Source organism: Felis catus, chromosome A2 (genome assembly GCF_018350175.1).
Source record: "Felis catus isolate Fca126 chromosome A2, F.catus_Fca126_mat1.0, whole genome shotgun sequence".
NCBI lineage: Eukaryota > Metazoa > Chordata > Mammalia > Carnivora > Felidae > Felis > Felis catus.
This window is the reverse complement of record NC_058369.1, coordinates 95,633,937-95,648,878: the sequence shown is the minus strand read 5'-3', so window position 1 is coordinate 95,648,878 and position 14,942 is coordinate 95,633,937. Positions and strand designations below refer to the sequence as shown.

Here is a 14,942-nt window from a genome sequence, read left to right as displayed (position 1 = left end):
TGAACTAGTTACTTCTGTACTTCTACCAGAAGTTAAACTATCTTATAATAACCCAGAAGTTTAAATAATATTGCATACTATTGAAGTAAGTTAAAATTTGTAAAACTCAGGAAATGATTTCCTTTTTTAGCTCAAAGATCTAAATGTACTTGATCGCTGTATAAAAGAAACATTAAGACTTCGACCTCCTATAATGACTATGATGAGAATGGCCAAAACCCCTCAGGTAAGTCTCTTGGTTAGATTTCCCCTTTCGTGTGTCCAGTTTGTATTTATCAAAAAGAAGAAATATTATAATAGCAAAGAGAATTTTTCTAATTAAGAAAGAATAATCATTTCTGTGTAATTTCAATTTTATGTATTCTAACTCTTGATATATAATTATATATTCAATTTATACAGATATTTTTATATAAATAATTGCAGAATATATACATTCTAATCTGTTCCCTGCATTTTTACTTAACAATTAGGGTTTTTAAAATGGTAATATATTTTTTCTTGGTTTAAAAAAAAAAACATGTTAAAGAAAATTCTGACAGTATGGAAGAATATGAATTGGATTATGAAGGCTCCTTGAAATCCCTCTGCTACCTCTGAGGCGTTTATAGCTTTTTTTAATTTCCAGCCCCATTTTGGGTCACTTGGAAGTCATCTTGAGTTAAAATAATTTTCAGCTGGCCTGTCATCTAGCTAGTTTTTAAATATAAGTATAGCTCATGTGGGTTAATGCTTTATTACACAGTGGTCTGGTTATTTGGTAAAATACTGTTATATTTTCTAAGGAAATGTGTTACTTTCATTTGTAGACTGTGGCAGGGTATACCATTCCTCCAGGACATCAGGTGTGTGTTTCTCCTACTGTCAATCAAAGACTTAAAGACTCATGGGTAGAACGCCTGGACTTTAATCCTGATCGCTACCTACAGGACAATCCAGCATCAGGAGAGAAGTTTGCCTATGTGCCATTTGGAGCTGGTGAGATACCATTTTACATTTGGAATTTTTGTTCTGAGAATGTGTTGATGTTTGTCAAAATAACCCATGTGAGGGGCGCCTGGGTGGCGCAGTCGGTTAAGCATCCAACTTCAGCCAGGTCACGATCTCGCGGTCCGGGAGTTCGAGCCCCACGTCAGGCTCTGGGCTGACGGCTCAGAGCCTGGAGCCTGTTTCCGATTCTGTGTCTCCTTCTCTCTCTGCCCCTCCCCCGTTCATGCTCTGTCTCTCTCTGTCCCAAAAATAAATAAACGTTGAAAAAAAAATTAAAAAAAAAAAAAATAACCCATGTGAATTTTATTTACAGATACCTTTTCCTTTCCTCATACGGACATTCCTGTAAACATTTGTATGAGTATAATCTTTGCCAAGTTAGAAAAAGTACTTTATTTGTACTAAAGGAAATAGTTTTATGAATTTTTACACAATGCTCTTTTACCTTTTAACCAATTTAGTTTTATCAGGGTTAATTTTGATAGTTCACTCTCTTTTCACTTAAAATAGTATTTAAAGCTCTTTATGAGTTGTTTTAAAGAGCCACTGGAATTAGCACACCATTCAGGCAGTTATTTCAGATTAAATATTACAGCTTACTAGTGTTGTTTCAGAAAAGAGTAAAAGCAGTCTTTTTTAAATTGAAAATTTTCTGGATTGTTAGTTAACTTTTTGGTTCTCTGCCTGTATCTTTAAGATAAAATGGTCTTTAAATTTGGGCAGGTTGTGCATAGGTTTGCAAACATACATTTGAAAATGTACGTTTTCAGTTAATACCCTTATATTATCCAGGCAGACTCTTGTTCCTGCAGTAGTTTCCCATTTCACTGGTACTGTGCAGATTAAACTGTATTCTAGGACTTCTTGTTCAGTCTTTCCAGAGATTTTAAGTGGTGGGACCTTTTTGTCATTGGTCACACTTTTTCCATATGTAAAGGAAAGTATAAAGTCCTTTAGGAACTTCAGATCTTATTATCTTATAAACATATTTAATAATATGGTATACAAAATCTCATATGAAAAAGTCATAGATTATTCAATTACCTGGCTTCCACTTGAACTTATTTAGGTAACAGGTGGCTCAGTTACCTTCTATGGTAGCTCACTTAGTTTTTTTAGACAGCTCCCATTTTTAATTTTTTTTTTTTTAACGTTTATTTATTTTTGAGACAGAGACAGAGCATGAACGGGGGAGGGGCAGAGAGAGAGGGAGACACAGAACCGGAAGCAGGCTCCAGGCTCTGAGCCATCAGCCCAGAGCCCGACGTGGGGCTCGAACTCAACGGTCCGTGAGATCGTGACACTCAACTGACTGAGCCACCCAGGTGCCCCAGACAGCTCCCATTTTTAAAGATTTGTATTAGAGCTATAATCTGGGGGCATCTGGCTGCCTCAGTCAGTAAAGCATGCGACTTGGTCTCTGGGTTGGGAGTTCAAACCCCACATTGGGTGTGGAGCTTACTTTAAAAAACAAACAAACAAACTGCCATCTGTTTCAACATCCCATTTACAGTCCTAATTGTGTTCTCTGAAGCTGTATTATGTATCTCTGAGCTATCTGAATGTAGATCTAATGTTCCTTCAAATCTTTCATCATTGTGTTAGTTTCCTAGGGCTACTATACCTCCCACAAACTGGATGACTTAAAAGACATTTAGAGGCACCTGGGTGGCTCAATCGGTTAAGTGTCTGACTCTTGGTTTCGACTCAGATCATGCTCTCAAGGTTCATGAGTTCAAGCCCCACATCAGGCTCCACACTGACAGTGCAGAGCCTGCTTGGTATTCTGTCTGCCCCTCCGCTGCTCATGCTCTAAAAAATAAACTTAAAAAAAAATGGACACTTATTCTCCATTTCTGGAAGCTGGAAGTCTGAAATTAAGGCGTTGGCAAGGCCTTGCTCTCTCTGAAGGCTCTAGGGGAGTGTCTTTCCTTGCTTGTTCCTAGCTTTCACTGGCTCTTACAGTCTTTGGCATTCCTTGGCTTGTAGCTACATCACTCCAGTCACTGCCTCTGATTTCACATGGCCTTCTGCCCTTCGGGTGTCTGTGAGTCTTTGCATTGCTTTCTTTTGAAAGACACCAGCCTTGGATTTCAGGCTTACTCTAACCAAGTTTGACTTCATCTTAACTCATTATATCTGCAAAGTCTGATTTCCAAATAAGGTTACTTTCGAAATTCTGAGTGGCTGTGAATTTGGGGGGGACACGGTTCTACCCCATATGATTGTGTTAAGTATGTTCAATTTCTTCAATCATTCCTTTACTTTGTAATTTTTTCTGTGTTGATGCGTATAGCATGTAGCTTACTCATTTTCATATTACGTTTTGTGAAATTACCCATTTTTCTGTTAATTCATAGGACCCTTCTAGTTTGCAACTATTAAAAATAATCTTTTGGTGGTGCCTGGGTGGCTCAGTGGGTTAAGTGTCTGACCCTTGATTTTAGCGCAAGTCATGATCTCACAGTTGTGAGGCAGAGCCCTGTATCAGGATCCAAGCTGACAGCGCAGAGCCTGCTTGGGATTCCTTCTCTCTCTAAAGCAGGGGCACCTCGGTGGTTAAGCATCCAACTTCAGCTCAGGTCATGATTTCACAGTCATGGGATAGAGCTCCCAATCAGGCTCCATGCAGGATGTGGAGCCTGCTTTAGATTCTTTCCCTCTGTCTGCCCCTCCCCTCCTCTTTCTCTCTCAAAAATAAATAAATAAAAATAATCCCTTAACCAGTCTCCCTGTAAGCCAAGCCTCTCCTTAGTTGTTGTATTTGAATATGGAATGGTTTGTAAACACCCTTCTTAAATATGGCTCCTAGAAGTAAGTGCATTTATGGACCACACTAGTGCTGTGCTAATGATAAGCATTTTATGTTAGCTTTTTTCTCTGTTTAATCTTCACAATCACACTGAGGAAGGGACTATTTTATTCACTTTTCAGAAATGGAAACTAAGGCTTAGCAAGGCTTTTCTCAAATTCCAGTAATTTAGCTTTATCTTTTTCTGCTCCCTGAAAAGCCATCTTTGTTGTTGAGGTTACTACTTTATGAGGTTTTGATGGGCAGGAGAGATTGCAAGGCATTATTCTTTCTGGCTTAAATATTTCTTTTTAAAAAATTTTTTTTTTTTCAACGTTTATTTATTTTTGGGACAGAGAGAGACAGAGCATGATCGGGGGAGGGTCAGAGAGAGAGGGAGACACAGAATCGGAAACAGGCTCCAGGCTCTGAGCCATCAGCCCAGAGCCCGATGCGGGGCTCGAACCCACGGACCGCGAGATCGTGACCTGGCTGAAATCGGACGCTCAACCGACTGCGCCACCCAGGCGCCCCTGGCTTAAATATTTCTGATACCATCTTTTATGAAGTTTGTCTCTCTGGCTTTTATATATAAACTTTTAAAAATACACAAATTATATTTTCTATTATTAAAATTTCCCCACCATTTTAGTAAGAAATTTCAAAGTCAGAAGAATTTTTTAGTGAACATTTGTATACCCATTATCTAGATTCTGCCATTCATATTTTACTTATCACATATCTGCCCATCTATCAATCCATTTACTTTTTAGGTGTATTTCAAAGTAAACTGTACACATCAGTGTACATCTCCCTGAATTTTTCAGTGAGTATATAATTTACAGTTCAAAAATTTAATTTTGGTAAGTTTCGCAGTGAAATAATTATTAATGTTGAGTTTTCACACATGAATAACCTCAATTAAATCTAGTTTATCAAGTTTTAAAATTGTTACTGCTTTCTGGTCCTGTCTAAAAACCTTTGCCTGGCTCCCAGTCATGAAGACATTCTCCTGTTCTTCCCTATTAAAATTTGATGGTTCTATTCAAGTCACATCGGGGTTACCCCAAACCAAAAATAATAATTAAAAAATTGATGGTTTTAGTATTTATGTTTACGTCTATGATCCATCTGGAATTAGTTTTTGAGTATAGTGTGAGACAGGAATTGAGGTTTGGTTTTTGTTTTTTTTAATGTTAGATATCTAGTTATTCCAGCACTATGTTGAAAATACTTTCTTTTCTTCATTGACTTGCTTTATTTAGTGCCTTTGTTGATAATGAAATAACCCTAGAAGTATGTCTTGGCTCTTTGCTGTATTCCACTGATCTGTAGGTGGAGCCCTATCCGGGACCAAATTGCTGTGAAAGGGAAAATCCAATTTCTACTCCAACTCTCAGAACACTTTATTGACATTTCTGGTCACCAAATGTGTGGTGGTTTTCCCACACCAATTCTCTGTGGACACCCACTGGGTGTTTGACAATTTAGCTCGGTTCTGACACTATCCACCTGGGGTTACCACAGACCCCAATGGTTAAGGGCTTAGTCCCATACCAACTGCAAGTCCAGGTTGCTGCCTGTTTTTCTGAGTAGTCGGCTGTAAACCAGAGGTTTTCTGGATCCCCACCTTGGAGTTCCACAGTTTCTTAAAATGGCTCACAGAACTCAGAAAAGTTTACTTACTGGATTAACAGTTTCTTACAAAGGGAGGATGCAACTCAGGAACAGCTAATTGAAGAGATGCTTAAGACAAGGTATGGGGGAAGGGGCCCAGAACTACCATGTCCTCTGGGCACACCACACTCCTGGCATCTCCACATGGTCACCAACCTGGAAAGCTTTCTGAACACTACCTATCCATCCTTCCATACGATAGGGATTTTGTGAAGGCTTCATTATGTAGGCACGATTGATTAAATCATCAGTCATTGGTGATTAATTCAACCTTCAGTCCCTCTCCATCCTAGAGGTCAGAGGGTGGGGCTAAAAGTTCTAACTCTCTAATCACTAGGTTGGTTTCCCTGGCAGCTGGGCCCCACTCTGAGGGGATTTCCAAAAGTCTCCTCATTAACAAACTCAAGTGTGGTTGAAATGGGCCTGTTTTGAGTAAAACGTCCTCTTCTTTTATTGCTCTTTTCACTTAAATTCCAAGATGTTTGAGGAACTCTCTGGCAAGAATGGGAGGAAGAACAAATACCTATTTATTACAGATCAACATCACAGTTGTTGCACCTTTAGTATTGAAATCAGGTTTGAAGTTTTAAGTCTTCTAACTTGGTTTTCTTTTTTTTCCCAAAGACTGCTTTGGTATCCTAGGTCCTCCTTTGCATTTCCATATGCATTTTCTTAAAAGTTTTTATTTGAATCTAGTTAGTTAACATACAGTATAATATTAGTTTCAGGTGTATAATAGAGATTCAGCAATTCCATACATCACTTGATGCTCATCACAAGTGCCCTCCTTAATCCCCATCATCGATTTCCCCCATCCACCCACCCACCTCCCCTCTGGTAACCATGTTTGTTCTCTACAGCTAAGAGTCTGTTTCTTTAAATGCTTATTTATTTTTGAGAGCGCACACAAGCAGAAGAGGGGGCCGGGGGTGGGGGGTGTAGGGACAGAGGATCCGTGCTGACTGTAGACAGCTCAGTGCTGGGCTCAAACTCAAAACTGCGTGATCATGACCCAAAGTTGAATGCTTAACTGACTGAGCCACCCAGGTGCCCCAAGTGTCTGTTTCTTGGTTTGTCCCCTCTCTTTTCCTGTTTGCTTGTTTTCTTACATCCCACATGTGAAATCATATGGTATTTGTCTCTTATTTTACTTAGCATAATACTAACTTCTATCCATGCCATTGCAAACAGGAAGATTCCATTTTTTTACAGCTGATATTCCATTGTGTGTGTGTGTATGTACACACATACACCACATCTTTATCCATTGATAAAGTTGATGGATACTTGAACTGTTTCCATAATTTGCTGCTGTAAACATTGGGATGCATGTATCCCTTCAAATTGGTATTTGTGTCCATATGCATTTTAGAATCAACAGTTTTTACATGTATTGACATTTTACATTTTGATCTTGATAGGTGTTGCTATTTGGGGATTATTAAATCCCTTTTTCTTATTTTGAAAGATTTGAGGGTTTTTTTTTTTTTTTAAAGATTTCATTTTAAGTAATCTCTACATCCACTGTGGGGCTCAAACTTAAGAGTCACTTGCTTTACCAACTGAGCCAGCAAAGTGCCCTGGCATTGAAAGTTTTGAAGGGTTCATATTGACTTTTAACTAGGGCTCTCTTGGGACAGAAGCTAAGAATATTCTAGATTTCAGTCCTTACATATAAACTTGGATAGATGTGACATTTTAAAAACTAATTGGAAGAGTCCTTATATAATTATCCACGTGTTGTTTCCCCTAAAAACAAATGTTGAAAATCTGGGATTTTTTTTTTAATCCAGGTGAAAAGAATTTCAACTGATTCTTACAAAGACTTTCTTTTTTTTAATAGGGCGTCATCGTTGTATTGGGGAGAATTTTGCTTATGTTCAAATCAAGACAATTTGGTCCACTATGCTTCGTTTATATGAATTTGATCTCATTGATGGATATTTTCCCACTGTGAATTATACAACCATGATTCACACCCCTGAAAACCCAGTTATCCGATACAAACGAAGATCAAAATGAAAAAGGCTGCAAGGAACTAATATGTGGAACATCACTGTAAACTGCAAAAAGCATTTGAAGTGAATGAAGTTTACGAAACAACTCGTGGTATATTCTTTGAGTGTAATTTTAAAAAGCTTAACTTATGGTTTTTATATTTTCTTAACTGAATGGTTACATCAAATCTAATGGCATTTGAGGTATTTCCTAATAGTTTTATGATGGGTATATACTGTAGATGCTTTATTTAAGAAAATCAAGTTCATTAATAAGGAATTGGGGGATCTTGGTAATTGACAGACTCTAAACATAGTTTCTAGATATTAAATTTAACAACAAAAATAGCTCTTGGCAAATAAGTTCGGGGTATTCAAATCATGATCTATAAGTATAAATGCCTAGGGAGATTCTTAGAAACCTTAGGTTATTTATTTACTCGGTAATGTTTGTGTGTGTGAGTGAAGATGAGTGGGTAGGGAAGAAACTCACATTTAAAGCCTTGGATAAAACAGAATCCCATCAGTTGTTTTGGTATGATGATACCCAGCAAAGATGGAGCTATGCTGTAGTTGAACGTCCTTTGAAATTTTAACTGGAAGTATTGTCTCCAGGAAATTGAGACTTAACAGTGACTTAATAATACTAAAGACTGCACATGTATCTTGATCTAATTACTTAAATATTACAGATAAATTTGTATCTGGTTCCACATAGTCACATGTGTGTGAAAGCCCAAAATAAAGTCCTTAAAGGATACTTTTTGTTCTCTTTGGCTCTAGGTGGTTTTCTTCCTCCTCTCTAGAATTAGGGATGTTTCTGTTATTCTGTTTATTAAAACTTAACGTAGGTTAATAACTTTTTTTTTTTTTAAATACAAACTTGGAGATCTGGAACTCTGGCTTTAAGATAAAGGTAATATAAAGTAGGGTCTTTGGGGGTAGTATCATTAATCACATTGTGTTGAAGCCTGTGTTCAAGAATCAACTCGAATTGTAACTGGGGGCTTGACTATATACCTGTAATTTAACCACATAGTCTGTTTTCACCAGATAAGGCCAAAATATTTTCCTCCCCACTCATGTTAAACTATTTCTGAAGGAGTTTTTCATTTCTTGAAATGGTCTCTGAGAAAAGATGTAGTCTATTCACTAATTGTAAAGTGGTGTTTCAGTGAGAATTCAGGAAACTAGGAACTTGGGATGGGAAAAAAATTCCATCTTTGTACTAATTTCAAACTATTTCCTTTATGAATTTAAGCAACAAACTATACTAGTATATACTACATTGATATACTAGGTTAGTATATACTAGGCTAATAATGAAAATATCAATATAGCTTTAAAAAAATACTACAGATGTGAAATTGATAGAAACGTGCGAGAGAAAAAGACCAATACTATCTAAGATTAGGACAACTTTCTGAATCTCAAAGTATACATATTTGAAATAATGAAATAATCTGCCCTGCCAAAGACTGAATGTTTGTTTCCCCCCACTCCAGCCCAGATTCTTGTTGAAACCCAATCCTCAATGTGATGGTATTTGGAAGTGGGGCATTTGGGAAGGTGATAGGATCATGGGGGCAGAAGTCTCATGAATGGGATTAGTGTCCTTACAAAATAGACCTCAGAGAGCTCCCTTGTCCCTTCTGCCATGTGAGGATAGAGCAGGGAGATGGCAGTCTATGTTACCTGATACCAAATCTGCTGGCACCTTGACTTCTGACTTCCCAACCTCCAGAACTGCAAGAAATAAATTTGTTTATAAGTTATCTAGTCCATGGTATTTGGTCACAGCAGCCTGAGTGGTCTAAGACATACACCAAAAACTATGGCTCAAGGATTAAGGAGGTTCCAAAAAACAGTGTGGTTAAAATGGTGAAGTCATTTTTATTTCAGTACTTGACAAAATACCCCATAAAATTCAAAACTTCTACCATTATACAAAAATAGGTCTCTACAAGTGATATTATCTGTCTTCATCACCAGTAGCAAATATATTAGGGCAGAAACATGTAACTTCAGTAGCCTTATAAGAAAAGTGCAGGACACCTCAAGCTACACATTCAGCAGTATCATAATGCGCAAAAGTTTAATCTTTTCACCCATTCGATAAATACACAAGGTTTATAATTTAATCATTTAAATTAGCATTCCACAAATATACATGTAATTTAATGATTATTGTGCATGAATACATACACAATGCTAATATATACAAACTCCAGTTTGTTTTCATGTGCTGGCAAGGGATTTGTATACAATCATAAGCTGTGTTCATGTTGGTCCCGCTGAATATCCACAATACAAAAGCACAAAAGAACGAGTGATTTACAAAAGGGAATTTGTTTAAAATCACTTTGATTTATGTTTCAAAGGATTATCTTCTCATGCCAGCATGAAACTGGGTTGAACCTATGAGAGAAAAAACAAGATATGTAAGTTATTTCAAATTAAATTGCGATCTATACCTGACCAATTAGTACAGGCATTCTCTGGAGATGATGCAAGTCTGGTTTCAGACCGCTGTAATAAAGTGAATATTGCAATACAGAGAATCAAGTTTGTTTGTTTCCCTGGGCAAATAAAAGTTTATATTATACCGTAGTCTATTAAGTGAGCAATAGCATTAGGTCTAAAATATTATTAAAAAATGTTAAACATCATCTGTGTTTTCAGGGAGTTGTAATCCTTGCTGGTAGAGGGTCTTGCCTTGATGTTGAAGGCTGCTGACTGATCAGGGTGGCTGGTGGCTGTGGCAATTACTTCAGATAAAACAAAAATGAAATTTGCTGTATGGATTGGCTCTTCCTTTCATGAACAATTTCTCTGTAGCATGTCATGCTGTTTGACAGCATTTTACTCAGTGTAGAACTTCTTTCAAAACTGGAGTCAGGGCACCTGGGTGGCTCAGTTGGTTAAGTGTCCAACTTCAGCTCAGGTCATAATCTCACAGTCTGTGAGTTTGAATGCTGCATCAGACTCTGTGCTGACAACTCAGAGCCTGGATCCTGCTTTGAATTGTGTCTCCCTCTCTCTCTGCCCCTCCCCCGCTTGCACTCTGTCCCTCTCAAAAATAAACATTTAAAAAATTAAGAAGGGCCCCTGGGTGGCTCAGTCAGTTGAGCGGCTGACTTTGGCTCAGGTCACAAACTCACATTTTGGGAGTTTGAGCCCCATGTCGGGATCCTCAGAGCCTGGAGCCTGCTTTGAATTCTGTGTCTCCCTCTCTGCCCCTCCCCTGCTCACACTTTGTCTGTCTCTGTGTCTCTCTCAAAAATAAATATTAAAAAAAAATTTTTTTTTAAGAAAAAAGTCGAGTCAATCCTCTCAAACCCTGCTGCTTTATCAGCTAAGTTTTATGTAATATTCTAAATCCTTTGTTGTCATTTCAACAGTCTTCACAGCATCTTCACTAGAAACAGATTCCATCTCAAGAGACCCCTTTTTTTTGCCCATCCATAAGAAGGAACCCTCATTCACTCAAGTTTTATCATGACATTGCAGGAATTCAGTCACATCCTTAGACTCCACTTCTAACTCTAGTTCCCTGGCAGTTTCTACCACATCTGCAGTTACTTCCTACACTGTAAGTCTTGAACCCCTCAGAGTCATGGAAGAGGGTCGAAATCAACCTCCTCCAAACTCCTGTTCATGTGGATATTTTGACCTCTTCCCATGAATCACAGATGTTCTTACATCTAGAAGGATGAATCCTTTTTTAAGGGTTTTGATTTACTTTGCCCAGATCTGTCAGGGGAATCACTACCTATGGGAGCTAGAACCTTACAAATTATATTTCTTAAGTAATAAGACTCGAAAATCAAAATCACTCCTTCATCCATGGGCTGCAGAACAGATGCTGTGTTAGCAGGCATGTAAACATTAATCCTGTTGTACATCAGAGCTTGTGGGTGAGCAGGTGGCATGGTCAATGAGCAGCAGTATTTTGAAAGGAATCTTTTCCTGAGCAGATCTCAACACAGCTTAAAATATTCAGGATATCCTGTTGTCAAGAAATGCAGAGTGTTCTATCCTGATGTAACACAGGCAGAGCAGATTTAGCATAATTCTTGAGGGCCTAAGGAATTTTGAAATGGTAAATGAGCATTGGCTTCACTTGCTGCATCAGCTCCTAACAAGAAAGTCAGCCCATCCTTTGAAGCTAGACACTGACTCTTCCTCTCCAGCTGTGAAAGCCCTAGATGGCATCTTCTTCCAAAAGACAGCTGTTTTGTCTACATTAAACATCTGTTTAGTGTAGCCACCTTCATGAATTATCTTAGCTAGATCTCTTGGAGCTTCTATGTTAGCACTTGTTGCTTTACCTTGCACTTTTATGCTGTGGAGACTTCTTTCCTTAAAACTTATCAACCAACTTCTGCTAGCTTCAAACTTTCTTCTGCAGCTTCCTTATCTCACTCAGCCTTCAAAGAATTGAGAATTAAGGCCTTGCTCTGGATTAGGCTTTGGCCTAAGGAAATGTTGTGGTTGGTATGATATTCTACCCAGACCACTAAAACTTTCTCCTTATCAGCAGTAAGGCTGTTTTGCTTTCTTATTCACGTGTTCACTGGTGCAAGCACTTTTAATTTCCTTGAGGAACCATCATACAGATGAGCTCTTCCTTGAAGAACTTATCTTCTGCATTTACAGCTGGGCTCTCTGGTGCAAGAGGCCTACCTTTTGGCCTATCTTGGCTTTCGACATGTCTCCCTCACTAAGCTTAATCATTTCTAGCCTTTCATTTTAAGTGAGATGTGTGACTTTTCCTTTCACATGACTACTAAAACACCACTGCAGGGTTATTGACTGGCCTAATTTCAAAATCGCTGTGTCTCAGGGAAGAAAGAGGCTCCAGGACAGGAAAAAAGACAGAGGAATGGCTGGTCCGTGGAGGACTCAGAACACATTCATTTATCGATTAAATTTGCTGTCTTGTATGGCACTGTTTATGGTGCTTCCAGGACAATCACAATAGTAACATCAAAAGTCACTGATCATAATCTAAAGAAAAAGTATGAAACACTGTAACAATTACCAAAATGCGAGACATGAAAGTGAGCAAATGGTGTTGGAACGAATGGCACCACCAGACTTGCTCAACCCAGGGCTGCCACAAAACTTCATTTGTATAAAAAAAAAAAAAAAAAAAAAAATGCTTATCTGTAAATTACAATAAAGCAAAGCACAATAAAACGAGGTATGCCTGTAGTGATTTCAAATTGGATTGTTACCTACACCAGACTAACCAGTGCATGAAGGGCAGAAGATTACTATTACCTGCCATTTAAAAAACTGCTTTTTATTTTTCTAAAAAAGTCTCATCCATACTTGAACTGATTTTTAAAAGAGATTTTGAACATATACTTAAAAGTCACTGTTGCTCTGTAGCAAGGTAAGACTAATGCTAAGATTCTCTTTAAAGTGCCCTGCAGGTTGAACGTTCTATATTATATTCTACACCTCCTGCCTCTTGAAAAATCTTTTGGTCTTCAAAATATGAGTCTTGTGAAAGATACAAACCACAGCAAACCCTACCAAACAAAGTCCAGCTATGATTCTAACAGCTTCCTAGGACTACAAGTTGCTTGGGTTAAGTGATCTTTTGTATGAGGAGACAAACTACTACCCTATCTAGTTTGGGGGAACAGTAGGAAAAAAAGGGTCTTTAACAGAAATAAAAACAAAATGTAAAAGCTGATTTAAAATTAATTTAAAGCACATTAAAATGATTCAAACACTTGAATCACGAGTGAATTGAAGGGAGACAGGGAAAATAGACTTCCCCATAATGAATAGGGAATCAATTTCTATTAAGTATGAATTTTTGTGTTTTTAAGCAGAGAAAAAAAATGGTCATTTTTATAAAGTCTTTTGAATGGAATAGGTTTCATGGATCATGAATAAAAGCACTGGGTCCTAGTAGGGACAACAGCTGCATTAAATGCTTAAGATACATGCTTCCTTCTCTCATTTCCCCACCCCTAATTTGCATGCCTCACCTCATATAGGTGACCCTTGAACAATGTGGGGGCTAGGGGTACTGACCCCTTGCACAGTTGAAAATCCATGTGTAACTTTTGACTCCTCCAAACTTAACTACTAATAGCTTACTACTGACTGAGAAAGCCTTACAGGTGACATAGAGGCAATTTCCAGATATTTTTATATGTTGTAGTCTTACAATAAAATAATCTAGAGGAAAGAAAATGTTAAGAAAATCGTAAGAATCATATGGAAGAAAAATACACTTACAGCACGGTACATAAATGGAGCTGTGCAGTTCAGCCTTGGGTTGTTTAGGAGTCCACTGTAATTAGGAACACCTTCTCCAGCAGACACTGTAAACCTCCCAGGCCTTTGTACCTTGGTGCCTGTTGTACATTTCATTTAATCATTCTGAGTAGGGTATCTTTTTTTGTGGGAGTGAAACTAGGGTGGTAAATCATTTCTGGAGTTGAATTCCTAAGTCTAACCTGGTACCTCATGAACTAAGCTCAGGGATTCAATTATCCTGATGAAGAAGGTCAAGGAGTTTCAAAAAGAGAAAGGGGAGCTCTGGGTCTGTCCAGCACGATGGGGCTGCCAGTATTACACAGTTAGGGTGAGAGTACCTGACTGTACAGTTCCAAGTCGTCTTTGCAGTGCCTCTAGCCGAGTGATATAATCTGTCAAAGCTCTGTCAGGGTCGTAATTCTGAAGCTGAGAACATGCTAAGGAACCAGGATTTAAATCAGCTGGAGGGCCCGGGTACCTAGGAGATTAAAAATATGAACATGAATCCTAATTATCCACAAATAATGCAAGTAACTTAACAACCTGCCACCATCCTGCCCTCAAAAGCTAGATCTTCAACTTGAATTATGAACATAATAACTGATAACTGGCGAGAAGAGTCAGAATTCACATTTGAACATTTCTTTACGTGTCTGCTATTGGTCCATAGGTGGCAAAACATCTGGCTTTGGAGAGTAGTTCTTGTTTTGACTACAGACTTCAGTTTTTTCATGTGCAAGGCTAAATATGGATTAGAGATTCTGAAAGTATACAGCCCAGGATCTGGCAAAGAGACTAAGAATCAGATACTTAATATCTGTACATTATTAGGGTTAAAAATTGAAACTAGGGAGCAGAAATTGCAACTCTACAATATTTCCAATATGTAGCCATGCTAAAAAGACATGTTGTTCTGTTAGCTCTCTGTTCTTCCATCTTTATAACCATGTTTCTTAAATCATTCTTTTCTTCTTTCAGTTGGCTGATATACGTTGTGCCAGCTCAGCATTATGCTCAGTAGTCCTTTTAGTCAATGAATCACAAGAAGTACTTGGGGACACTAAGCTAGGCCTAATCTATATCCCCTAAGGTTCTGAGTTTGTGATGTACAAGGCGAAAAAATTTCAATAAACTTAAAGCAGCTACTAAGTCATCATGAAAGTGTCCAGTAGAATGCCTGTTGCAGAAGCCCTCAATGAGCGCTG

General features: G+C 38.1%; 2 protein-coding genes across 17 annotated transcripts in view; one reads left to right on the top strand and one right to left on the bottom strand.

Moving 5' to 3' along the window:
* The window catches only part of CYP51A1 (cytochrome P450 family 51 subfamily A member 1), a 56,102-nt gene extending 47,887 nt beyond the window's left edge, over positions 1–8,215 (top strand). For all 8 annotated transcript variants that reach the window (XM_019825450.3, XM_006929172.5, XM_006929174.4 and 5 more), the window contains 3 exons: positions 131–226; positions 810–978; positions 7,302–8,215. In XM_019825450.3, the coding sequence (XP_019681009.1) occupies positions 131–226; positions 810–978; positions 7,302–7,480 (444 nt within the window). In that variant the 3' untranslated portion in view covers positions 7,481–8,215. The remainder of the gene's footprint in view (positions 1–130; positions 227–809; positions 979–7,301) is intronic.
* A 1,108-nt stretch (positions 8,216–9,323) lies between these two features.
* The window catches only part of AKAP9 (A-kinase anchoring protein 9), a 153,688-nt gene continuing 148,069 nt past the window's right edge, over positions 9,324–14,942 (bottom strand). For all 9 annotated transcript variants that reach the window (XM_045052355.1, XM_045052356.1, XM_045052358.1 and 6 more), the window contains 2 exons: positions 14,076–14,215; positions 9,324–9,873 (listed from right to left, as the gene is read on the bottom strand). In XM_045052355.1, coding sequence (XP_044908290.1) covers positions 9,839–9,873; positions 14,076–14,215 — 175 coding nt within the window. In that variant the 3' untranslated portion in view covers positions 9,324–9,838. The remainder of the gene's footprint in view (positions 9,874–14,075; positions 14,216–14,942) is intronic.